The 26,534-nt window shown below is 51.0% G+C and overlaps 1 protein-coding gene across 2 annotated transcripts in view; it reads right to left on the reverse strand.

The window, feature by feature from the left end:
• The window catches only part of GMPPA (GDP-mannose pyrophosphorylase A), a 71,121-nt gene that overhangs the window by 35,020 nt on the left and 9,567 nt on the right, over positions 1-26,534 (reverse strand). The window contains exons 2-9 of one of the 2 annotated variants that reach the window (XM_029605008.1): positions 19,050-19,103; positions 17,682-17,779; positions 16,084-16,187; positions 8,367-8,559; positions 8,024-8,083; positions 7,610-7,740; positions 7,421-7,435; positions 6,689-6,823 (exon numbers count right to left, since the gene is read on the reverse strand). In XM_029605008.1, the coding sequence (XP_029460868.1) occupies positions 6,689-6,823; positions 7,421-7,435; positions 7,610-7,740; positions 8,024-8,083; positions 8,367-8,559; positions 16,084-16,187; positions 17,682-17,779; positions 19,050-19,089 (776 nt within the window). In that variant the 5' untranslated portion in view covers positions 19,090-19,103. The remainder of the gene's footprint in view (positions 1-6,688; positions 6,824-7,420; positions 7,436-7,609; positions 7,741-8,023; positions 8,084-8,366; positions 8,560-16,083; positions 16,188-17,681; positions 17,780-19,049; positions 19,104-26,534) is intronic. The other variant, XM_029605009.1, reaches the window with a different exon arrangement.

Below are 26,534 nucleotides of genomic sequence, written 5' to 3' on the forward strand. Positions count from 1 at the left end.
GGGATGGAACTGGAAGTGCATTCAGAGGATCATGAACCAAAGAAACTTCAGGTGATCCTTATGAATCCCTATATGCTGCCGCCAAAGCCAGGGAAGCCAAGAACTCCCCGCTGTGGACCACCTCAATGATCGATCGCAGGGTCTCCATGTGAGAATGCAGCACTTTGAGGGTCCTGTTTACTTTTTTTCAGGTCCAGGAAAGGGCGGAAAGAGCCTTCCTCCTTCGGTACCACGAAGTAGAGGGAATAACGCTCCATATTCCATTCTCCCTGAGGAACAGGAATGAAGGTCTGAGGCCCTCTAGCCTGTGGAGGGTCCGCTGAACAATCTGCTTTTTTTTTTTTTTTAAAGGAATCAGCGTGGAGAGGTCATGAATATGTCTCGGAGAGGCCGAGCAAAGTCTAACGCATAGCCATGTTCTATGATGCTTTTACAATCCACTGGGCGGACGTTAACTTGGCCCATTCCTTGAAAAAACAGGGACAGCCAGCCGCCCACAGCTGGGATCAAGAAATGGGCTCTCCACATCTCATTGGGAAAACTTGGGCCCCAAGGACCCCTGGCCGATGCCTTCTCGAGCTGGTCCACGGCTTCGAAAGGAATGAGACCAGGGTTGAGACCTCTCCGAGGCTTGTCACTGGCCCGGAGCAAGGGCTGTGCGCTATTGGAAGCGTCTCTGCCCCTGGAAACGAGAGCATGTCGGAAGAAAGCCTTTAGATGCCTTAGATATGTCCGCCGGGAACTTATGGACTGTATTGTCGCCCAGAGACTTAATCAACCATCTGAATCTCCTTGCCGAGACTGTGGAATCTATCGTCCTAGAGGAGGTACGAAGGAGGTCATAAAAAGCATTCGCACCATATGCTACCACTGCCTCCAAGTGCTCTACCTGCGCTGAGTCCTGAGGCGGTAGGTCCCTGGTAGCCAGCAGCTGCTGCATCCATCTCAGGCTTGCCCAGAGCATGAAACTGCTACAAACAGCAGCCCAAATGCCAAGGATAGAGACATCGAATCTCCGCTTGAGATGCGCCTCAAGCTTCCTATCCAGGAGATCCTTAAGGGCCATTGCCCCTGCCACTGGAATAGTGGTTCGTTTTGTGACGGCCAAAATGGAGGTATCTACCTTTGGAACTTTCAAAAGCATCATGGTCTCCTGAGGCAAAGGGTAAAGTTTGTCCACAGCCTGGCCCACACTCAAGTCAGACTCCAGATTATCCCACTCCCGGACCAATAACTGCTGAACCATATGATTGAACTGGAAAGTTTTGGCTGTACCTCGCAAACCACCAGGATCTACAGAATCCTGTGCCGAGACCTCTGGAGGGAGCGCAATTCCTAACTCTGTTAGGACATGCGGAATGAGAGGATCCAACTCCTCTCTGAGGACCAGGCGAACGACATTCGGGTCGCCTTCCTCCAGGTGAGGAACCTTTTCTGGCCCCTCGTCCAGATCGCCCCCCGAGACGGGCAGAAGGAGCAAGGCAGAGTCAGGCTCAACTCAGGGTCCGGGATATTTGAGCCCTACCCAAGGGCACCTCGGACCTCAAAGAGATCCCTCTGGCTCCAGCCACTTGGGTACCTTCCTGGGAGGCTCCTCTGGCCGCCCGAGCAGTGACCACCACTTTGCTGCAGCTGGCTGGCTAGGCATGCTTTGTGCATTAAGAACCCAAAGCCCGGAGTAAAAACAGCTGGGCCTCCTACAGGCCCCCTTCCAGGGGATCGGGGTCAACATCAATAGCAAAAAGATTGGGCAGCAAATCCTGAGGGCTCTCAGGGTTTGAAAGAGCAGGGGAGAGATCTGGCGGGAGATCCCCTCCCTCAGGCGTCTCCATTTGAACTGCCTATAATGTTTTCAAAATGGCCATGAAAACGGATTGGCTTGTGCCTCCTGCCGAGCAGAATGCTTGCCCGCACCGTGGGACTTTGCCGCTGACCCTGACGCAGCCCATGGAACTAACTCCAGAGTTGACGACACAGAACCTAGGACTTGCAAATAGTCCCAAACCCTGGGCACTGTAACAGGTGATGAACCTGACCCTGTAACTTCACAATCCTCTCCTCTGTGAGATAAGCTCTCCCCTCCTTTGTGTTGAACTGTGCCCCCAGATACTCCAGGGAATGAGAGGGAACAAGATTCATCGCAGCATTCACCTCTGACCGTTAACAAAGAACATCCGACTTCACCCACATGAGCCAGTCGTCCAGGTATGGATGCACTAGCACCCCTTCTCTTCTTAAGGCTGCTGCCACCACCACCATCACCTTGGTGAATGTATGTGCCGCTGTAGCCAGACCAAAGGGAAAGGACTCAAAACCGCAGATGTTCCCCCGATTTAGCATGAAGTGGAGGAACCTCTGGTGCTTTTTCCAGATGACCATGTGTAAATAAGCCTCTGTCAGGTCCAGAGACGATAAATACTTCCCTTTTTGCACCGCCGCAGTGACTGACCTTAGGGTCTCCATGCAAAAATGGGGAACGCTGAGGGCCGAATTCACCCTCTTTAAATCCAAAATGGGACAAAGAGAACTTTTTTTGGTACCACGAAGTAAATAGAATATCTCCCCGTGCGCTGCTCTTCTAGTGGAACTGGCAATATGGTTCCTAGTTGCTTCAAGCGATCCACAGTTCCTTGAACCACTGCAAGAAGACCACAAGGGGACACAAGAAAGGTGTCTCTGATGGGACAAGAAAATGCTAAAGCATAGCCATCTTTTATCACCTGGAGGACCTACTGGTCCATGGTAATCTTGACCTACTCCTTGAAAAAGAGCACCAAAAGCCCTCCGGCTGCTGGAACTGAAGAGTGGGCCAGCCTCACTTCATTGCGAGGTCTTAGCAGCTGCACTAGTCCCTGAATTGTCCCAAAGGGCTTCTTGGCCCTGCAAAAGGACTGATTTCAGGAGGATATCCTGGCAGGGTCTTGCTGCTGCGGACCTCTTGAACGCTTGCATTGAGGAAACCTCCGATTATCCCGGAACCCAGCCCACACAAATTTTCTGTGCTTAGGCTTGTCCGCCAGCAACATGAGCAACCTGAACGCACCTAGATGCTTCATTATCTGCTCCAGGTCATTCCCAAACAAAAGCTTCCCTTTATAAGGGAGCACTCCCAGTTGCACCTTGGAGCACACGTCAGCTGACCAGTTACATAACCATAACAAATGTCTAACAGGCACCGCCGACATCATGATTCGAGAAGAGGTCCTAACAAGATCACAGAAAGCATCAGAACCAAGTAGCACATTTAAGACTAATCGGAGAAAAATCTTTTTCACTCAACACACAATAAAGCTCTGGAATTTGTTGCCAGAGGATGTGGTTAGTGCAGTTAGTGTAGCTGGGTTCAAAAAAGGTTGGATAAGTTCTTGGAAGAGAAGTCCATTCGATGCTGTTGGGTAATTGCCAGGTTCTTGGGGCCTGGTTTGGCCTCTGTTGGAAACAGGATGCTGGGCTTGATGGACCCTTGGTCTGACCCAAGCATGGCAATATCTTATGTTCTTAAAATAAGAAATTGCCATGCTGGGTCAGACCAAGGGTCCATCAAGCCCAGCATCCTGTTTTCAACAGTGGCCAATCCAGGCCATAAGAGCCTGACAATTACCCAAACACTAAGAAAATCCCATGCTACTGATGCAATTAATAGCAGTGGCTATTCCCTAAGTAAACTTGATTAATAGCAGGTAATGGACTTCTCCTCCAAGAACCTATCCAAACCTTTTTTGAACCCAGCTACACTAACTGCACTAACCACATCCTCTGGCAACAAATTCCAGAGCTTTATTGTGCATTGAGTAAAAAAGAATGTCCTTCGATTAGTCTTAAATGTGCTACTTGCTAACTTCATGCAATGCCCCCTAGTCCTCCTATTATCCGAAAGTGTAAATAACCAATTCACATCTACTCGTTCAAGATCTCTATCATTTAGTCTTTCTGCAATGGCCTCATCTTTCCTAAGAGCCCCTTAGTCATCTAATGGTCCAACCGACTCCCTCACAGGTTTTTTGCTTTGGATATATTTTAAAAAAAATGTTGTTATGAGTTTTTGCCTCTATGAGATGAAGCTCCAGCTTACGATCCTGCCCATCACGCAAGGCAGCGTAGTCTGCCCCTGGAATAGTAGTCTTCTTGGCAATCGCAGACACAAAGATCCACCTTGGGAAGAGCCAACACTTCAAGGTATCCTCCAGTAACAGATAAGAGTTTAGCCATAGCTCTGACCTCTATGAGCCTAAATGCAGGTGTATCCCACTCCCGAACCACCAGCTTCTTCACCGACTTATGAAAAGGGAACACCCTTGCCTTAACCCATCTCATATGGGATCTGCTCCCTCCAAACCAGACTCCTCCTGAGGCATCTTGAATCCAAGTTCCTTAAGAACCTGTGGAATCTGTGGGCAGACCTCCTCTCTGCGAGAGCGGCGGGACCACCTTGAGATCATCCTCCTCCGGGTCCTGCAGCGGATCCACTCCCGAGGGTTCTCCTGGGGATCCCTGCAGATCCTCAGAATCATCTGTATCTCCCTGTGGGTCCCTCTGACCCCAAGGGTAGGCCTCAAATGCACCAGACCTCATCCGTGCACTTGCGCTTAGATGGAGCTGAATTGATGCGCGATCTAGGACGCCGCTGCCGGAAGAGACTGTGACCTTTTTGTGTCGTCCTGAAGCTTTCTAGGCTAAAAAGGCCTGGTTCATCAGAAGCACAAAATATTAAGAAAAAGGCTGGGAGGCCTCAAAGTCACAGTCTGCTCCGCAGAGCCAATGTGTAGAGGGAAATCCTTCCCTCCACAATGCACCCAACTGGGGACAAATGAGGTGGAGAAACATCGGGCCCCCTGGAAGCCGAAGGGAGCTGCATGGCAGCCGCTGACCTGCTCTCCAAGGCGCTCCAGCGCAAGGCCTGGCTTGATGCACCGAAGAGGAAGCTGATCAAACCCAGAGGGAGGACCCTGCCAAGGCATCCTCCCCACCTGAAGCGCACTGGCGCAAAGATGACGCAACTCCCTGCAGGCCCAGCAAATGGAAGCGCGCGGCATGGCACTGACCTCTAACTCTAGCCGCCGCGGTCCCTACCTCCAGCATGCATCCAAAGACAGCCTGACTTACCAGCTGCCCTGCGCCTCTTCAGAGGGAACCCCGGCCACCAGGAGCAATGAAGGAAGTCAGCTTGAAACAACTTTAACAATTTTTTTTTTCAAAACAGAAACTTTAACAAGCCTCCCCAAGTAAACTAAAAGAAAAAATATAAAGTTTAAATCCTCTGGATACTTTCCTGCTCCATCCAATGCTGGAGAAGGGGGCTGCCAGCAGGTCACCAGGCTGTCATTTGTGGGCTGAGGGATCTGGACCACCAGATATCTGCCCCACGGATTCTCAGACAGAGCTAAAAAGGTTCACCAAGCCCGTGCTCACCCGCCTCGACCAGGGAGGATAGTCCCACCAGGAATCCTGCGAGCAGAAATTCCTCCTAGAAATCTTTTTTTTTTTCCCCCCAGACTGTAGGTTTTGCACCATCTGCTGGAGACAGAAAAATACTGAGGGACAACCGGTGGCACGCTTCATTATATACCAGTTTCAATAAAGCTTTGTCTCCGTCTGCTGTCGAGGGTACAAAACCCAGGCGTCTGGACTGATCTGGGTCCGTACAGGGAATTATCGTTCAGGAAACAAAGGGCTGGCTTTTTCACTAGACTTTTCCAGACGCTGGTCAGTGTAAGCAGTGGTTAAAGGGATGCGAGGTGAAGTTATGGTCAGACTAGATTTGGGGTGGTGGCTTTCTACTTATCTAGAGCAGATATATGTAAGGTGGATCAAGAAATTGAGGCTGTTTTATAAAAGTGTATTGTAATAACATTTTAAATATGTATATTTAAGTTAGTGGGTGGGTCTGAATTATTTTATTAGTGTGGTTGTAAAGTGCCTTGAGCTGCCAGAAGCCATGGCCATTCAAAAGGCATCAAGTTAATAGCTGTCTGGGAATCAAAGGCAAAGTTCTCTGCTGGATCCACCACTGTCTCAAAGATAAGAGACAGAATAGGAATAAACAACTGGATTTCACTGTGAAGGAGCAGTGCTGGTCATATGGCGTCAGGAAACAAGAATAAAGAATGAAATTACTCTGAATTAAAGCCAAAGCTGCCGCTGACTAGTTACAATGGGCTCATGCACAGCTGCCTGCAGGGTCAATAAAGTGGCAGATGATTTCAGCAATAAGAATACAGAGTAACGCAGGGGGGAAACAAGTGAAACTTCTCACGCTCAAAATCATGCAAGGTGGAACAGATAAAGAAGGCAGCGTTAGTCACTGTGTCTCCTACCTCAAGAAGCAGGCTGCACCTGATCATGCAACTCACCGGCACGTAGTATAACTGGGCTGAGAGAGAGGATAAGATGAGGCACGGGCCGAGTGCTGGACTCTGGAAGGGTGCGACATGGGGTAGACACCTCTCTGTCTGTCCTTAAAACCCTGCTGCTTGCAGCTCTCACAGGAGCTTGGGCTAGACGGACCTTTGTAGTGAGGTTTGGCTGTTCTTAAGCTATGTTTATTGCTACCTTTCCCCAGCACACTGTGCTCCCCACCCCTCAATATCTCACGATCCCCTCGCCTGCCTCCCTCCCCCCACCCTATATTCCCTCCCAGCAGGACCCATGTACCCTCTTTCCTTTCCCCAGCTCCACTCCCTGTGCTCACCCAGCTGATTTTATCTGACTCCAGAAGCTGTTAGTCTTGAAGACGTAGAGCCTGCCGTGCCCGGCCAGGGCTGTGAAGATATCCTGCTCCAGGCGGATCACCTCTGCACGCTGCCAGCCATTGGCACTATCCTCGCTGCAAGACAGGATTATCAGTCAGCATCAAAGAGGCAGGTAAAGCTGAGCACATTTCATCGCACAGCACATCTCCTCACATTCAGCAACAGATGACGGGGTTGTTCCATCCAAGGGTGCAGCGCCACACGCAGAGGACCTGCTGATGGCACAGAATTGTCCAGCTCATGGCACAACCCACGCTGGGACTGTCCATCACATACACAGCACCACCTATCTGCCCCTACCCGTAGCTATCAGATTCGGTCATGTTCTTACCTCCCTCAAGATCCTGAAAAGCTTTCTATTGTAAAAACAATGACGTTAACTGTTCAAGGCAGAATGACAATCCTAGCTCTGCGGTACAAGGGGAAGCGGAGTTACCGCTGCAGGGAGGAGAGCGATACTGGCTAAACATGAGTCCCGTGGCACAGAGGAAGGTAGCTGTGGGCAGGAGCTACAGAGGTGGCTCAGCATTGTTATGCCACAAACTGCATCGGTGGGAGGACTGTGCGCAGCTCTCGTCTAGCGTTATTTGTCTGATTCCCTGATGCCTGCTGGAGGGACCATAGTATCCTGTGAGCTGGTGGCGCTGACTACAGCAGTAATGAGCACTTACCTGGGGAAGGAACACCTGAGGGGGGGGGGCGTTCATGGACCAGAAGGATGACAGGAGGTTCAAGGAGATGGAAGAAAAGAAACCATATGAACAGAGATAAATGTAGAGATTGTGCCTTGACCTTCACACTAAATGATTCACGGGAGGAGGTGAAGTCAGAAGTTCCCTGGGGAGGGAGCGGAGACTCACAGAAACGGCTCCTGATGGTGGCGCTGGAACACTTCTCCGATGTGCTGGAAGATGGCCGGCGTGAAAAGGTAGATCCCGCAGTTTATGATATCACTGACAAAGGTGCTGGGTTTCTCCACATAGTGCAGGACCTTAGGGCGTGCAGAACAGCAAATGAGCTCTCGCTTGTGACTTGAGGAGGGCAACACAGAACAAGAACATGAGAAAAGGGAGGGGTGCAGGACAAAGGGACGGGGCGTGGAGGGAGAATACGAGATACAAGCGACCTGAGAGCGAGGGGGAACATGGGATAGAGAGGGGAGCAGATGAGGACACATGGGACAGACAATGATTTGAGTAGGGAGTAACAATAGGAAATCTGCAGCAGCGGGTCTTGTGGTCTGGTGCTGAACACTTCTGGCTGGTCAGCCTTACCTCCTGGGTGTCTGCTTTGGCCACGATGCAGCCATAGTTCAGGGACTGTGTCCTGTTTGCCTGTGAAATGCAGAGAGATGTAAGGGGCATTGAGTGGGATGGTGCCACGTGCAAGGGGTCTCATCACATCACATTCACCAGCCTCATGGGTCCTTTGCGTCCTGTTCTTTGGCACTAGACCTGCCTTCATGTGCTCTCCTTACGCCTTCCTTGATGAATCCCCCAGCAAGCCCTGATTTTGGCTACTGGAGCCCTCTGCCACATTCCCCAGTAAGCCCTGTGCTCAGCACCTGGACCTTTCTTGTTAAGACGGGGGTAAAGCTCCAAAAGAACCTCTCCTTACCGTTGTCCCCAGCATAATGAAGCTGTGTGCGTTCCCTAGGTGCTTCTGAAAATCCAGCATCTCCAGGAGCGGAAACTCTGAGCAGACATCTGCATTCATGACGAAGAAGGCTTCAGGGCCACCGGAGAGGATCTGGTCGCGGAAGTGGTAAATCCCGCCTCCTGTACCCAGGGCGGCATACTCCTGCAGGTACCTGCGAGAGAAACCGCCATCTTTACCTCAGAGCTGGGGGGCCCTGCACGTACTCCTTCACGGTCAGCCAGGGTCAGGAGGCTGCTGCTGGCCACTTCTTGGGCAGCACGACCAGATGGCCCAGTTATTCCTGCCCAGACTGCTAAGGGTATATCTAGGAACTTTCATTTTCAGTTTTTATTTCATTTTTCCTGGGAATTTTAATGTTATAACAAAAAAAAAAATTCTGTGAAGGCCTTATTATAACACAGGAGACAAATCAGTGAAAAAAAGCCCATGTCCACCAAAGGAAAATTGGTTCTTGCCTGCTAATTTTCGTTCCTGTGGTACCACAGATCAGTCCAGACTCCTGGATTTTGCCCCCCCTCCAGCAGATGGAGGCAGAGAAAGTTTTACTGCTACTGTCACTTAAAACGAGGTGGCTCCTGCAGTCCCTCAGTATTAATCTCTACCCAAGCCAGAAGTATAAAGAAGAATTATGCCTACTCCCCTAAATGAACAGGGGGAAGAGGATCACCATAAAACAGGCACCAACAAAACGCCCTCACACCAAAAACCTGTGTGGGATCAACAAACCTTATGCTTCTTCATAGACCACACAGCAAAAACAGCCAGATCGAGCAGACTCTCCCAATACCCTTTGCTAATCCAGGGCGGGACTCTGGACTGATCCGTGGTACTACAGGAACGAAAATTAGCAGGTAAGAAGAAATTTTCCTTTCCCTGTACGTACCCGGATCAGTCCAGACGCTGGGATGTACCAGAGCTTCCCTAAGTAGGGTGGGACTGGGAGAGTCCTGCTCGCAGCACACTGGTGCCAAACTTTCCAGCCCCCGAGGACCAGACATTAAGCGACAATGTCTGGCAAAGGTGTGCAATGACTTCCACGTAGATGCCCTACAGATCTCCTGAGGAGAGACTAACTGACACTCTGCCCAAGAGGCTGCCTGAGCGCGAGTAGAAAGCACCCGGGAACGTTCTGGAATCGGGCGACCCTGACAAATACATGCAGAATTAATCGCCTCTTTCAACCGCCTCGCAATAGTCGCTTTTGATGCCTTATGCCCTTTCTTGGCACCAATGCACAACACAAAAAGGTGATCTGACACGTGGAGATTATTTGTGACCTCCAAGTATTTCAGCAAGGCTCGTTTGATGTCTAGGCAACGCAAATCTCTAGTGTGCGCTGCTGCCAGATCTAAGTTTGAGAAGGACGGGAGCTCCACCGACTGATTAACGTGAAAGGAGGAGGACACCGCCTTGGGCAAGAAAGAAGGCACAGTCCACAAGGAAATTCCCTTGTCCGAGATTCTCAAAAAGGGCTCCCTGCAGGAAAGAGCTTGAAGTTCGGAAATTCTGAGCGTCGAACAGGTAGCCACCAAAAAAACCACTTTCAAAGTGAGATCCTTTATAGTCGCACGCCGCAGAGGCTCCGCAAGACCACATTAAGGATCCACTAGACAGGCACGGCTGTCTAACGGGAGGGCGCAGGTGCTTCACACCTCAAAGAAAACGGACAATGTCCGGATGTGCCAAAAGCGAAGCGCCACGAACCTTGCCTCGGCAGCAACCCAGCACCGCCACTTGAACCTTAAGTGACTTGAAGGACAACCCTTCTGCCAAACCATCCTGAAGGAAGGTCAAAATATGGCGCCTAGAGGCTCTTCTGGGGTCCACATTCCAGCCGGAACACCAGGAATCAAAAACGCTCCACACCCTCACATAGGATAGAGAGCTGGAAGACTTCCTAGATTGCAAGAGCGTAGCAATGACTGCGTCTGAATAACCTTTTCCTTCAGACGCCACCTTTCAAAAGCCAAGCAGCTAGACAGAATTGATCTGCCTGATCGAAATAAACTGGTCCCTGACGCAGTAGGTCCAGTAGATGGCAAGCCGAAGAGGACCGTCCACCGCTAGGTTGATCAAGTCTGCAAACCATGGACGCCATGGCCACTCCGTTGCCACCAGAATCACTGGTCCTGGATGAAAAGAAAATTGGTTCTTACCTGATAATTTTCGTTCCTGTAGTACCATGGATCAGTCCAAACTGTGGGTTATGCCTCCTTTCCAGCAGGTGGAGACAGAGAAAACTTGAAAGGCACCCTCACTTAATCTGGTGTGCCTCCTGCATCCCTTCAGTATAGAGTATCAAAGCAGAATTAGACTAGCAATGAATCAAACAAGAACTTTAAGAACGAACATATAAAACTGAATATGTGCATGCGGTCATTACAGATATCCCTGATACCCACTCCTAGTCTTTGGGCGGGCGTCTGGACTGATCCGTGGTACTACAGGAACAAACATTATCAGGTAAGAACCAATTTTCTTTTCCCTGTACATACCCGGATCAGTCCAGACCATGGGATGTACCAAAGCTTCCCTAAACCGAGTTGGACCTTGCAAGTCCCGTGCGCAGTACGCCACTGCCAAAAATTCCGGGCGCCTGAACGTCCAAGCGGTAGTGGCGAGCAAAAGTGTGGAGCATCTTCCAAGTAGCCGCTCTGCAAATCTCCTGAGGCAATACCAACTGGCATTCGGCCCACGAGGTTGCTTGAGAACGAATAGAATGGGCCCTCCGGAACATGTCTCCCTTTACAAATGTATGCAGACAATATGGCTTCTTTCAACCATCGTGCAATCATCGTCTTACACCCCTTGTGACCTTTCTTGGGACTGCTCCATAGGACAAACAAATGATCTGAGTCTGAAAGAATTAGTGACTTCCAAGTAACACAACAAGGAACGCTGAACATCTAGCTGACTAAGCTCTAGTGCATGTTGTACATCATTCGACAAATCAGGAAAAGCTGGAAGCTCAACCGATTGGCTTAAATGAAAAGAGGAGACCACTTTGGGCAAAAGGACGGAACCGTACAAAGAGAAACTCCCGAGACAGATCCTCAAAAAGGGTTCCCTACAGGAGAGAACCTGCAACTCAGAAATTCGGCGAGCTGAGCAGATAGCCACCAAAAACACCGTTTTCAAAGTAAGGTCCTTCAATGTTACAGTTTTAAGGGGTTCAAACTGCGGATCACACAAGACGCGAAGAACCAAATTAAGACTCCACATCGGACATACCGGGGGCTTCAAATGTCTTACTCCTCTGAGGAAACGCATCACATCTGGATGTGCCGCCACCGAGCTACCAACCAGCGTACCTACGGTCGCCACCTGTACCCAGAGGGAGTTAAAGGACAAGCCCTTGACCAAACCAGTTTGCAAAAAACTTAACATTTGAGCAATCGTAACGTGTCTGGGAAGAATCTCTCTCTCATGACACCATGTCTCAAAAACTCTCCATACTCAAATGTCTATCTCCCTCTCATACATTATCCTGGCTTGTAGCAATGTAATGATGACCTCCTCAGAATAGCCCTTCTTCCTCACTCTCCTCCTTTCAAAAGCCAAGCCGACAGACAGAAGCAAGCTGCCTGGTCAAAATATATAGGCCCTTGATGGAGAAGTTGTGGAAGATGCTGAGTCGTAGAGGGCTGTCCACGGCTAGATTGACTAGGGCCACAAACCACGGACGTCTGGGCCACTCGGGCGCCACTAGGATTACCGTCCCTGGGTGGACCTCTATCCTGCGAAGCACCTTGCCCACCAGAGGCCAAGGAGGAAACACATACAGGAGAATGGAGGTTGGCCAGGGAAGCACTAGCGCATCTTCCCCCTCTGCGCCATGATCTCTCCTGCGATTGAAGAAGCGAGGAGCCTTGGCATTGTCCCGCGTTGCCATCAAGTCCATGTGGGGAGTCCCCCATCTTCGAGACTTGAGATCCATTGCTCCATCCGAGAGTTCCCACTCTCCAGGATCTATGCGCCTCCAACTGAGGAAGTCCGCTTGTATGTTGTCCTTCCCGAGAATGTGGGAAGCTGCCAGCATCGCAAGATTTTGCTCCACCTCATCGGCTACAACTTGACTTCTGGTGCCTCCTTGACAGTTGATATAGGCCACAGTCATCGCATTGTTGCAGAGGACCCGAACCGCCTGTTGGCATAAGTGCAGAAGAAAGTGTTGCAAGGCCAAGTGAACCGCTCTGGTCTCCAGGCGATTGATCAACCATGCGGACTCCTCTGGGGACCAGCTTCCCTGTACTGAAAGATACCGGCAGACAGCTCCCCAGCTTGAGAGGCTGGCATCCATAGTCACCTCTGTCCAGCTTAGGACTTCCAAATCCACTCCTTGACAGGTTGTACAGGTAAAGCCACTACCCAAGAATGGACTTGGTGTGATCGGTGAGTGGTAGAGGGAATTGGAAATTCTCCGACTTGGGATCCCATCGGGAAAGTAATGCTCTTTGGAACGGTCTCATAAGAGGAAATGCCCAAGGAACCACCTCCTGTGTGGATGCCATCGAACCTAGAACTTGAAGGTGGTCCCAGGCCTTGGGCAGTGGAAGAACCAACAAGCGAACTTGCCCCATCAGTTTGTTCCTTCGGTCCGTCGGAAGAAAAACTTTGCCGACCGCAGTGTCGAACCTGGCTCCCAGGAATTCTGTCTGAGAGGAAACAAGGTGGTTCTTGGTCTGATTGATTACCCAGCCGATGGATTCCAAGAGAATGGTCACCTTGCGGATTGCTTCCACACAGCAATCCCTTGACTTGGCCCTGATGAGCCAATTGTCCAGGTAGGGATGAATGAGTAGGCCTTGTTTCCGGAGGGACGCCACCACAACCACCATGACCTTGGTGAAAGTACAGGGTGTGGTCGTGAGACCGAAAGGCAGAGCGCAGAATTGGTAATGCATTCCCCCAGGACCATAAAGGACAGGAACATTTGATTTTCGCGGATGGGAATGTGCAAGTATGCCTCCATCAGATCCAGAGAGGCCAGGAATTCTCCCTTGCGTACCGCCGCGATGACTGAGCGCAGAGACTCCAAGTGAAAGTGTGGTACCTTGAGAGACTTATTTACCTTCTCGAGGTCCAAAATTGGCTGGAAGGACCCCTCTTTCTTTGGAACTACAAAGAAAATGGAGTACCTTCCTTTCCTCCAATGTTCTGGGGAGACCGGTTTTACTGCTCCTAGAGCCAGGAGACGTTCGAGAGTCTGATGAACAATCTGACATTTGACTTGTGGACCGCAAGGAGAAATTAAGTAGAAGTCTCTGAGAGGCTGAGCAAATTCCAAAGTGTAGCCTCGTTCTATTCTGCTTAGCAGCCACTGATCGGAAGTAATTCTGGCCCATGCCTCGTAAAAGCGGGACAGGCGATCCCCTACCCGAGGGAGCGAGGGATGGGTCAGCCCCATCTCATTGTGTAGTCTTGGAGGTGAGAGAGGAGGTCGTACCACCCTCTCAGGTGGTAAGTCCACCTGAGAGGGTGGTACGTCGCCCCCGAAAGGACAAGGACCAGATTTGGTTCCTGGCCAACGGTTGCCGCTGTCCGGCTGCTTGCTGCCTGTTCTGCCGCAACCTCTGCTGCCCCAAAAAACGAGAGCGGGATGATGGAAACCCTCTGGAGGGTACATACAGTGAACCTCTATTCGCTGGAGAATTTTGGCCACCAGAGGCCAGGGAGGAAACACATACAGCAGGACGTCCGTCGGCCAAGGCAGGACCAAGGCTTCTACTCCCTCTGCTCCTCTTTCTCTCTGCCGACTAAAGAAACACGGAGCTTTGGCATTTCTGAAGGTTGCCATTAAGTCCACACACAGGGTCCCCCACCGATGACAAACAAGAGACATCACCTCCTAGGACAGCTCCCACTCCCTGGGATCCAGCTGCTGGTGACTTCGAAAATCTGCTTGCACATTGCCCAAGCCTGCTATGTGTGAGGCTGCCAGACTCTCCAGTTGCTGCTCTGCCCACTCCACCAGAAGCAGAGCCTCCTGAGCCATGGAATGACTCCTGGTGCCTCCCTGGTGGTTGATATAGGCTACCACTGTCGCATTCTCCGACAAGATCCTTACCAACCGGCCCCTAACCAAGGGGAGAAACGCTAGCAGGGCCAGACGTACCACCCTGGTCTTTAGCCGATTGATGGGCCAGGAAGCTTCCTCCGGGGACCAATGGCTTTTCACCAACTGATGCTGACATACCATTCCCCAGCAGAAAAGATTGGCATCAGTAGTAACAACCATCCAGATTGGAACATCTAGGTTCACGCCACTACCCTCCCCCAGAGGCTTGGGGCTCTGAAGACAACGGGGGAGGGAGATCTGAACTCCCATCCTTGGCCCGCGCTGCCCCAAGACACGGGACACACTGCCCGTGTCGCCCACGGAGCTCTCCAACCGTCCCTCCTCCCCAGGGAGGCATTGGGAGCAAAGGCCAATGAGGGAAAGACAGGACCACGCGTCCCCACAGGAAGAACAAGCTGCCTCACGCAGCATCCACAAGTGAGACCGGGACACGCCCCCCGGGGAGGCATCTGAAACAAAGGCCGGTGCGGGAAAGACACGACCTCGCGTCCCCGCAAGAACAGGCTGCCTCACGCAGCATCCACAAGTGAGACCGGGACTCCCCCTGGTCTAGCGCCGCACGGGAGAGAGGGCGAATGAGGCGCGGGAGAGAAGAAAATAAAAGCTCTAACGACGGGACTGAATAAGGGCGAAAACGCGCTGCCCCCGAAGGGAAGAAACCAACCTCTCACTGTAGATGCTGTATTTTTTTTTTTTCAAACTTTGACAATATTAACAAACAAAAGGAAAAAAAGGGGCACTTTCCTTAAAAAAGCAGCAGCAGGCTCCTGAAGAGGCGACAGGATGTGAAGATCCCACAGGGCGAGTGATCCCGGGATCCCAGGTATCAGCCCTGTCCGGCCATGGATGCGAGCAACACAGGGCCCCCGATTCCCTGCTCTCAAGCCTCACGCACCAGAAGGGATGACCCCACCAGGGTCTAACAACCTTCTGGGAGGCACAGACAGAAGCCTATGTGCCCTTTCTGGGGTTTTGGGTTTATTTTTGTTGTTGTTGTTAGACTGCAGACTTTGCACCTCCAGCATCTGCTGGAGTCAGAGAGACTGAGGGACTGCAAGTGCCACCTTTCTCTGTCTCCCTCTGCTGGACGGGAGACAAAACCCAGGAGTCTGGACTGATTTGGGAATTTCCTTTTTATAACAATGAAAGTCCCAGGAAAAATAAAATAAAAACTGAAAACTAAGGTCCCTAGCTATATCCTAGCTGCCAGCCATAGAATCTTCTAGGCTATTGCCCCTTATCCAGAAGAGTTTTTGTTCTCTTCCTACCATCCTGGGTCTAGGAACATACAAGATCCCTTATGTAATCCAACACCCAGGCCCTCCCCACAAGGTTTTCCCCCTAACCTAGTGAGGCTGTTTCCCAAACATCTGCTGCCGTCACCACCAGCCTTGACCTGGTTAGTTTTTGGGGAGTTGTAGGCTGTTGGTTCCAGCCCGGTAGCCCATGGTAATTCATGCCATGACACATGGTTACTAAGTCAGTAAATGTCACTGGACAATCCTGGCATAATGATTGCTTGCGCCTTTCACAGGAAACCCCTTGTGTGGGTGGTTTGTGCACAGTGATTATTGCAGAGCGCGGCAGCCATCTTACCTAATGGGGATTTTAAACTCCTGCTGTGCTGCAACCAGGAACTTGTTCAGAGCTTCATTTGGCTGGTGAAACCCCACTAGTAAGATTTCCTTCATGTTTGGAACCTGGGAAATAAACCACAGGCGTAAAGGTCAGTCAGGATAAAAGTATCAAACAGGAGAGGTCAGCACATGTAAGCAGGAGAGTCTCTCTCTGTCCTAAGATCAGCAGCTGCCCCAATCACGAACCAGGTGAAACACGCTGCCACCACCCCCCTCCCACCATGCGAAGCGAGTGACCATCCCCGTCCCTCCCACCATGAGTAAGCTGAGAGTACCCTTCCCTTCCTACCATGAGGGAGCTTACAGCCACCTCCTCTCCCACCACGAGGAGAAAGTGACAGCTTCCTGCCCACTCTTCCTTTTCTACTAAGAGCAAGCTGACAGCCTCCCCTATCCCCATTATGAGTGACCCGACAGTCCCTCCTCTCCCACCAGGACAAGCAAGCTGACAGCCCCCCTCCGTTCTATCATGATGAGCAAGCTGACAGCCCACTCCCCTCTAACCATGATGATGAGCAAGCTGACAGCCCACTCCCCTCTAACCATGATGATGAGCAAGCTGGCAGTCCCTCCTCTCCCACCATGATGATGATCAAGCTGACAGCCCCTTCCCCTCCATGATGATGAGCAAGCTGGCAGCCCACTCCCCTCCATGATGATGATCAAGCTGACAGCCCCTTCCCCTCCATGATGATGATCAAGCTGACAGCCCCCTCCCCTCCATGATGATGATCAAGCTGACAGCCCCTTCCCCTCCATGATGATGAGCAAGCTGGCAGCCCACTCCCCTCTAACCATGATGATGATCAAGCTGACAGCCCCTTCCCCTCCATGATGATGAGCAAGCTGACAGCCCACTCCCCTCTAACCATGATGATGATCAAGCTGGCAGTCCCTCCTCTCCCACCATGATGATGATCAAGCTGACAGTCCCTCCTCTCCCACCATGAAGACAGAGAGACAGAGCCCTCCTCTTCTAAACCTGATAAGCAAGATGGTAGCCTCAACCCTCCCTGTCATGGCCAGCAAGCTAGCAGCCCCTGCCCACTCAGCAAGATGAGCAAGCCAACAGCCTTCTTCTCATTATTGTGAGGTAAGTGAGGAGAAACAGGGCCCTCTTCCCAGGGTACTGTGACTACTCCTGAGCAAATCCCCAATTGTTTACCATATAGATGTGATAAAACTTACAGAAAGCCACTAATACCTCACAACAAAGCATTTACTGGCCCGGATACAAGAATCCCCAATGACTGCTTTAACCAAGAGCAGATGTTAGAGCCATGAGTTGCATGACGGAGCGTGAGGGGAGAAGAGTTAGACCTTCACTGCCTGTTGGTTAGAGCAGGGGCTATGAACCAGGAGACCAGGGTTCGAGTCCCACTGTCGCTCCTCGTGACCTTGGGCAAGTCACTTTACCCTCCATTGCCTTAGACTGTGAGCCCTCTGGGGATAGGGAAATACCTGCAGTACTGAATGCAATCTCTTTGAAGTGCTGAATAAAGTGTGAAAAGCGGAATATAAACATCTAAATAAAGAGATAACATCTTCCCCCGTTACCTTGGTGCAGGCCTCGATGTGGTGCTGAATCATGGGAACCCCAGCCACCGGAAACAGGGGCTTCGGAACCTCAAACGATAGAGGCCGGAACCTCGTCCCTAGAAGACCCAAGAGACAGAGTGGAAATCTCATTAAATGCACCAAGAGACGCAGTCGCTCAAGGCTCACGTGCCGTGCCGGGACTTTTCTCTAATCAGTAGCTTGAGCTCATCCTTTGGAAACAAACCTCACAGCTTAATTGTGCATTAACTAAAGCAAGCCCCACTTTCTCCAATCTGTTAAATCTGCTACTTGTTTCATGGAGTGTCCCTTATTCCCAGTAACTAACCAGCCCATCTTTACCTGTTCCACCCCAACCATGATTATCTCTTTCTTCACAAGGGAGCCATTCCACCCCTTTTATCGTTTTGGTGCCCTTCTCTGTATTGTTTCCAGTTCAGTACCTATGATCAACCCGGCGTTAAAAAACAAACAACTCCAGAAAATGAAGCAAGGCCTTAGACAAAAAGAAAGCAAGTGGCGCCAGACCCCTGGCCCCAGTAGACTTGCAGTCTTACAAATCCGCCCTCCACTCCTACAGGAACTCAACTCTACAAAGAATATAATTATTTAGCAATACTGTAAAACAGTGACACACGGCAAAATCTAACACACATCTTAAGAAGTCTTCACGGGTAATATAAAAATATCAACTAAATAAACAATATTGGTATTAAGATGTGTTATAGATTTTTCCATGTGTCACCGTTTTACAATATTGCTAAATAAGTTTTGATATACAATTTTTAATTCTTGCATCTATTAATTTCTTTATTCATTGTTTTATAATTATATTCTTTGTAACATTGTTTTATAATGTTCATTTTTTAGCCCCCGAGGCAGCCGCGAAACTCGGCCAGTCGGGCTATCATTTTTTACATCTCCACCTCAATAAAGGAATTGAAAAAGACTACAGGCATCTATCTCTTTTGTACTTCCTAACGGCTTTCATAGATCGCCTTCCTTTGTGCTTTTTGGGTCCCAATTTTTATCCATATACTGGGTTTTTTTGGAACTCATCTCTGTGTGTTGAGCGAAAGGCAAGAAAGCTGTTTGAAAAAATGAAATTAACAAGTACAGAGGATCCTTATTCACAAAGCGGCGAAGGTACAGTCACAGATGATGCAGAGACTGTGGCACTACAGCAAGAAGAGGAAATAGGCAGATTCGATGGACTTCCTGGTGGTTATCTGTATTTTCAAGTAAGAGTGGAGGGGTTGGACCTTGCGAGAGGAGGACAGGGGACTTAGAAGAGAAGTCTTGGCACTGCAGTTAGTAATGAAAGTGGCACAACCTTGGCTTGGATAGAGGATCCTAGGCTCCTCTCACCTTTCTGGGGGCCACCGATTAGGATCACAGCCTTTAGCATTTTTACCTTCTTGCCTGAAACCAAACAAAAGAACAATTAACCTTCCTGATGCGTTGTTCCTGAAAAGTCATCAATACACAAATATGAGGTCCTGCTTTCTAGACTTGGATTAGTTCTGCCTAGCACAGGAACCACCTAAAACGTGTGTTCCCTGCATACAGCAGCCCAAAGGAGAAAATGCTCACACACACACAGCCCGATACGTTGGGGTCAGTTTTCAAAAAGTGGATGACCAGTGCATTTTAACTGTTTAACTTTAGGAAGATTTTCAGCTGAACCAAACCAGCTCAGTTTTCAGCTGAAAATACGCATAAATCTAATTATTCAAAATGTTACTTGTTTGACTTGGCACAACTCTTTGTGCAGCAGGGCTGGTTAGCGCTGAAAGGTAAAATTGTTCTTACCTGGTAATTTTCTTTCCTTAGGTCCTTACACTGCTAGAGACAGAGAGCACATCCCCTTCGTGACTTCATGCTCAGCCGCAGGCCCTTTCAAGTAGCGGATAGGGACCCCTTTTCTTCCATCCCTTAAAGTTATTCCCCTTCTCAGGAGAGGGCAAAGAAGGGAGAGAAGAGGAAGAGAGCGCGAGAGCAAAATTACCTCAGGAGTCTCTGCTTGTAGCCCCTGTATTCCCGGGTGGGGCCTGGACTGGTCGAGCAGGACTCAAGGAAAGAAAATTATCAAGTAAGAATAATTTTACCTTCCGTTTCCTCTTGCTAGACCAGTTCTTACAGTTGGGAGATATAAAAAGGGTGGGAGGGAGATTGGTCTGTTAAGAAGCCCCAAACTGAAGGCCAGGGTTTGAGTCCCGCTGTCGCTCCTTGTGACCTCGGGCAAGTCACTTTACCCTCCATTGCCTCAGGTACAAACGTAGATTGTGAGCCCTCTGGGGATAGGAAAATACCTGCAGTACCTGAATGGGATCTGCTTTGAAGCGCTGAAAAAAAGTGCGAAAAGTGGAATATAAACCTAAAAAAGTAAAATAAATATGAAAATTGGTTCTTACCTGCTAATTTTCATTCCTGTAGTACCACAGATCAGTCCAGACTCCTGGGTTTATTCATCTGTGCCAGCAGATGGAGACAGAGAAAGTAAAACTGACACTGCTTCAAATACCCTGGTGCCACCTGCAGTCCCTCAGTATTTCTCTGTCTCCAGCAGATGCAGGAGGTGCAAAACCTGCAGTTCTGTTCCTATTTAAAAAAAAAAGAAAAGAGGCAGTTCAGAGCTGTTCCTCCCAGGAGGTTGGTGGGTCCTGGTGGGGCCTTCCCTCCTGGTTTGAGGTGAACGAGCAGGGCCTTGGGGACCCTTGGTGCTCAGTGTTTTCACGCCGGGAGGCAGAAAGCTGGTAGACTCAGTTCCCTCACCTCCAGGAGCCTGCTGCCAATCTTTGCCTCAGAGAAGGCCTTTATTGTCTTGTTCTTTTGCTAAAGTTACAAAACCCCCCCGAGAAGGAGCAGTTTCTTTGAGTTGCTTTCTGGGTCAGTGACAGCTGCATGCAGCCGCCTTCGGTAGGGGCTTTGCTCCAGCGGCTGCTGCGGGTGTCGTTATGCTTCAGGTGTCTGGGCCACAGCAATGCCGCGTAGCTGCCGAAGGAGAGATGAGTGGAGATCAAAACTCTGAGGCACTGCTACATAACAGAGTGCGCCACCTGCAGTCCCTCAGTATTGACCTGTACCCAAGCCAAGATGTCTACCATAACAAACCCCAATAAACCTGGCGCGAACAGAGACTTAATTTGGAGCCCCCTGCAAACTAGGCCCCTTGATTTGACAGAAAAACTATACCAAACTATGTACACTGCTTAATAATCTGAGTATATCATATGCCAGCTCCATCAGCTCAGCCATATCCAGAAGCGAGGAAGTCTTTCAACAGATGGGGACGGGTCTCTGGATTGATCCGTGGTACTTCAGGAACGAACATTAGCAGGTAAGAACCAATTTTCCTTTCCTGTTCGCACCCCAGATCAGTCCAGATGAGTGGGATACACCCAAGTCCCTTTATTCTGGGCGAGAACCTAAAAGACCTGCGCGCAAAACACTTTCCCCAAACATCACTTCCTCTGGGGCTCGCACATCCAAGCGGTAATGTTTGGTAAACTGTGAAGAGAAGACCCCGTCACCACATGACAGATTTCCTGTGGAGAGAGAAGCGGACACTCCACCCACAAGGCTCCCTGCGCCCTGGTGGACTGCGCTCTCAACCCTTCCAGCACCGACCGTCCCTTTCAGATGTAAGCCAACGCCATCATCTCTTTTAACCAACGAGCAATAGTGCCCTTGGAAGCCTTATTTCCCTTCTTTGCTCCACTCAACAGGACAAACAAGATGATCTGATTTCCAAAAGGCATTGGTCACCTTGAGATACTGCAAAAGAATTCAATGCACATCCAAAAAGTGAAGCTCCCTAGCCATCAGAGCATCGGCCGTCAAGTTCGGAAAGGCTGGAAGCTTGACGACCTGATTGAGGTGAAAGGAGGATACCACCTTCGGCAAGAAAGAAGGAACCGTACAGAAGGAAACTCCATCCCCTGAAAAGCGGAGGAAGGGATCCCTGCACGATAATGCTTGTAGCTCTGATATTCGCCAGATGGCTGCCAGGAAAACAGTCTTCAGGGTTAAGTCCTTCAACGACGCCTTCTGCATTGGTTCGAAGGGAGGACCACACAGCAAGCGAAGAAACACATTGAGATTCCAATCCGGATAGATCTTCCATACCGGAGGACGCAGATGTTTTGCTCCTTTCAGAAAACAAACATCTGGATGCGACACTAATAGCCTACCCTGCATCCTGGAATCACGTGTTAAATCATATTTTAAACATCTTTAATTAGTTAGCAAAACCAATTTAAAAACATGTCTCAATCACAATACAGTGGAGATGCATATAATGTACAGATTCATGATGTTAATAGTATATCATATTCTTTAAAAGCACTACTTATATGCATTCATACATTCACACACAAAGGCCCTATCTAACTAATACACTGCAATCAACCCGTATAATCCATAGATAACAAAGTTGCCCAATCAACCCATATAGTCCATAGAAAACAATGTATCAATCACAGTCTGCTAAACATTGTATCACCTCTAAAACAGTGAGACAATGTATGTGACAGGTAAAATTCAAGTATTCCAAATTAGTTGACATACTTTAAAGCTGATAAAATAATATTCTTTAATGCTTAAATGCAATGTCTCCATCCAAAAGCGCGGCACATAGAGGGCTGCTTTGACCTTCTGCAGATTGAGAATGGGCACCACGACCCTGTCCCCTCTCTAGAGGAGACACTGGAACAATGGCTCGCAGAAGCTGCAGACGTTGCAACGTCTCCTGCACTGCCTCCCGCTTGCTCGGGAAGATGCGGCGGGAGATTACAAAGACGTCCCCGAGCGGCTGAGAAAATTCTAAAGCGTAGCCTTCTCTCGCCACCTGCAGGACTGGTCCGACATGATCTTGGTCCACTCCTTGTAAAATAGGGCCAGCCTCCCTCCAATGGCCTCTGGAGAGGAGTGGCCCCCTACGCCTTCATTACCCAATCTTGTTCCCGCCCCCACCTTGGGACCCACGGTTCCTCGGGGGCCTGCGCTGGGCTCGAAAGGACTATTGTTGGCCAGAACTCTGCTGTGGGGCAGCCGGTGCTTGACTCCTACCTGCGCGAAATCTCCTTGCTTCCAGAAATTGAGAAGATGGAGGAAAAATCTTCTTGGGAGTTCTTCTTGTCTTCGGGCAACTTGTTACCCTTAGACTCCCCCAATTGCTTCATGAGTTGCTCCAGATCCTCTCCAAACAGCAGCTTCCCCTTAAAGGGAAGGTTACACAGCTGGGCCTTAGACCATACATCCACCGACCAATTTCGTAGCCACAGGAGTCTCCTCGCAGCCACCGCTGAGACCATGCTTCTGGCACAAGTCCAACTCATGTCGTATAGGGGAACTGCCACTTAGGCTGCTCCCGCTTCCAAGCGCGCCACTTGCACTGCCTCCACAGTCAATCCCGACCTCTTATCGTGCTCCTTCTGAACCCAGCACAAACAGGCTCTCTGCATCAGACTGCCGCACGCAGGCTCAGAGCTGAAACTTCAAACAACCTTTTAAGGAGCATTTCCAGTTTTTGATCCTGAATATCCTTCAACGCCGCTGCACCTGCTACCAGAATGGCAGTCTTCTTGATAACCGTGGATACCGTCACATCCACCTTGGGAACCTTCCACGACTCCAGGATCTGTTCCGGCAAGGGATATAATTTGGCCATAGCTCTGGCTACCTTCAAGACCACTTCGGGAGATCCCCATTCCTGATCCACCTTCTTCACCATCTTAGGTAACAGGAAAGCCTTACAGGGCCCCTGCAAACCCTCCAGGATCGGGTTCACCCCCTCATTATCTGACGCCTCCTGAGTGACCTTAATCCCCAGTTCTACCAGAATCTGGGGGATCAACGGGCCCAACTCCTCCCTGTGGAACAAATAGACCACCCAAGGATCATCTCCATCTGCAGCTGGAATCTCGTCCAGGTCCTGCATAGGCTCCAGTACAGGAGTGCTAGGATCCTGCCTGGGTCCAGCACCGTACCAACAGAGTCCCTACCCAGATCCACCGGACCTCCCTGTACCTGATCCAGATCATCTGTCTCATCAGATGTGCCTTCCTCCACCTTGGACGTCTTGAGACCCAGGAGCCTCAGGAAACCTCTGGACTCCGCCTGCTTAGGCTTCTTCGTCACCCGGGACTTCCTAGGCAAAGGCCTCTTGCTCCCAGCTCCCTTCCTGGCCAAATAGGCCTTATGCATCAAAAGGACGAAATGTGGAGAACAAGTGCCTGGATCCGCGACCCCTGCGGCTGCTCCCCCGCCCTGCCACCAGCAGGGTCTTGTTCTGCAGGAAAAAGCATGGGAGGGGAGTCCCGAGACCCTGAAACAGCAGCCTGGCTCACAGCATGTGTGCACAAAATGGCCACCAGTTCCTCAGACCCCCCCCCCCCCCTTCCCGGGGCCCTCAAAACCTGCCCCGTAGAATTTGAGATCCTGCCGTCCCCCGGAGGTGCATTTTCCACAAAGCACAATTGAATCGAGGTGAGAGCACCTTGAGCCGCAGCCCTGGCAAACCGACAAAAGCAGCCTAAAAGTAAACCCTGTCTGCAGGCGGCGCTGTCCGGGTGCTAAACCAGCCCCACTGGCCCCGACACACACAGCTATTCGGCCCTGCTCACCTCGAGCTGCCCCCCAGCAGTGAAACCTGAAGCCAGCCGCTGGAGCACAGCCTCCCTTTCCTCTTCTTTTAACTTTTTTTTAAAGCAACTTAAAGGGACACAGAACAAAAGGGAAGAAATCTGAAAATACTTCCCTGCTTCTGGTGAAGATGGCTGAGCCCAGGCAGGTGACAGGGACCCAGAGGGGATGAGGGAACCAGAACCACCAGGTATCACCCCCCCTGAAGGTAAGGGTAGAGCTTCCCAGGGAACACCAATCCCCTGCTCGCCCTGCTCTACTCGAGGGATGGCCCACAAAGGATCCTAACACATCAAGGAACCGAAATCTTCTCAATTCTTAATCTTTAAATTTCTTGAAAAGTCCAGACTGCAGGTTTGCACCTCCTCCATCTGCTGGAGTCGGAGAAATACTGAGGGACTGCAGGTGGCACTCCGGGTTATGTGCCAGTGCCAGTGAAACTTTCTCTGTCTCCATCTGCTGGAAGGGAGGTATAAATCCAGGAGTCCGGTGTACAACACCGTCTTCAAGGTCAGATCTTTCAGCGTCGCCCGCTTGATCGGCTCGAACGGTGCACCACAAAGAGCTGAAAGCACATAATTCAAATTCCAAGACGGACACGGATTTCGCACCGGCGGACGCAGATGCTTAGCCCCCCGAAGGAAACGCGTTACATCCGGGTGGCAAGCCAGGGACACCCCTTGGACCTTCCCACGAAGACACCCAAGGGCCGCAATCTGAACCTTTAAAGTACTCCAAGACAGTCCCTTCGAGAGGCCCTCTTGAAGAAACGCCAGGACTTCAGGTACTGCCGGTCGAATGGGGTTAACCTCGTGAGAACCACACCAGTCCTCAAAAACCGTCCAGACCCGCATGTAGGTTAAAGAGGTAGACTGTTTTCTAGCTCTCAACAACGTAGTGATCACCGCCTCAGAGTACCCTTTAGTCCTCAAGCGCGCCCTCTCAAAAGCCAAGCCGCGAGACAAAAGTGAGCCGCATCCTCCAAACAGACGGGTCCCTGACGAAGAATGCCGGCGACCCCGTGAAACCGAAGGGGTGGCTCCGCCGCGAGCTGAACGAGATCCGCGAACCACGGCCGTCTGGGCCACTCCGGCGCCACCAAGATCACCGGTCCCGGATGCAACTCTATTCGCCGTAACACCCTTCCGATTAGGGGCCACGGCGGGAAGACATAGAGCAGTACGTCCACGGGCCAAGGGAGGACCAACGCATCGACCCCCTCGGCTCCCCGCTCTCTCCGTCGGCTGAAGAACCGCGGAGCCTTTGCGTTCTGCACGGTAGCCATCAAGTCCAGGCGGGGCCGGCCCCACCTGGCACAGATCAGGCGAAACGCTACCTCCGGTAGCTCCCATTCCCCTGGATCCAGGCGATGTCTGCTGAGGAAGTCCGCCTGTATGTTGTCCACGCCGGCGATGTGGGACGCTGCCAGACTGCTGAGATGGCGCTCCGCCCAGCCCATCAGCTGACTCGCCTCCACCGCCACTTGCTGGCTCTTCGTTCCTCCTTGGCGATTGATATAGGCCACCGTGGTCGCGTTGTCCGACAAGACCCGGACTGCATGACCCCGAAGCAATGGGAGGAAGGCCCGCAAAGCCAAGGCCACCGCCCGGGTCTCCAACCGGTTGATGGACCACCGGGACTGCCGACTGGACCACCGGCCCTGCACCGAGTGCCCCCCAAAGACTGCACCCCAACCAGAGAGGCTGGCGTCCGTCGTGACCACCGACCAGGTGGGCATGAGGAGCGAGACACCGCACGTCAGGTGCCCCGGACAGAGCCACCACTGCAGGCTGGCCCGGGCGCGATCCGTGAGGGGCAGGGGCAGGAGAAATTCCTCCGATACCGGCTTCCAGCGGGAAAGTAAGGCTGATTGTAACGGCCGTAGATGGGCGAACGCCCAGGGAACCAAAGCTAGAGTGGACGCCATGGAACCCAACACCATCAAGTAATCGCGCACTAGCGGACACCGCAGGGACAGGAGACGTTTCACCTGTCCCTGGAGCTTTGCCACTCTCTCCTGAGTGAGCGACACCCGAGCACTCTCCGTGTCGAACAAGGCCCCCAGATACTCCAACCTCTGGGTAGGCTCCAGATGACTCTTGGCCAGGTTGACTACCCAGCCCAGCGACTGCAAGAGCTGTAGGACCCTGGCAATCGCCGCTCTGCACCCCGCTTCGGATTTGGCCCGGATGAGCCAATCGTCCAAGT

Source organism: Rhinatrema bivittatum, chromosome 6, assembly GCF_901001135.1.
Source record: "Rhinatrema bivittatum chromosome 6, aRhiBiv1.1, whole genome shotgun sequence".
NCBI lineage: Eukaryota > Metazoa > Chordata > Amphibia > Gymnophiona > Rhinatrematidae > Rhinatrema > Rhinatrema bivittatum.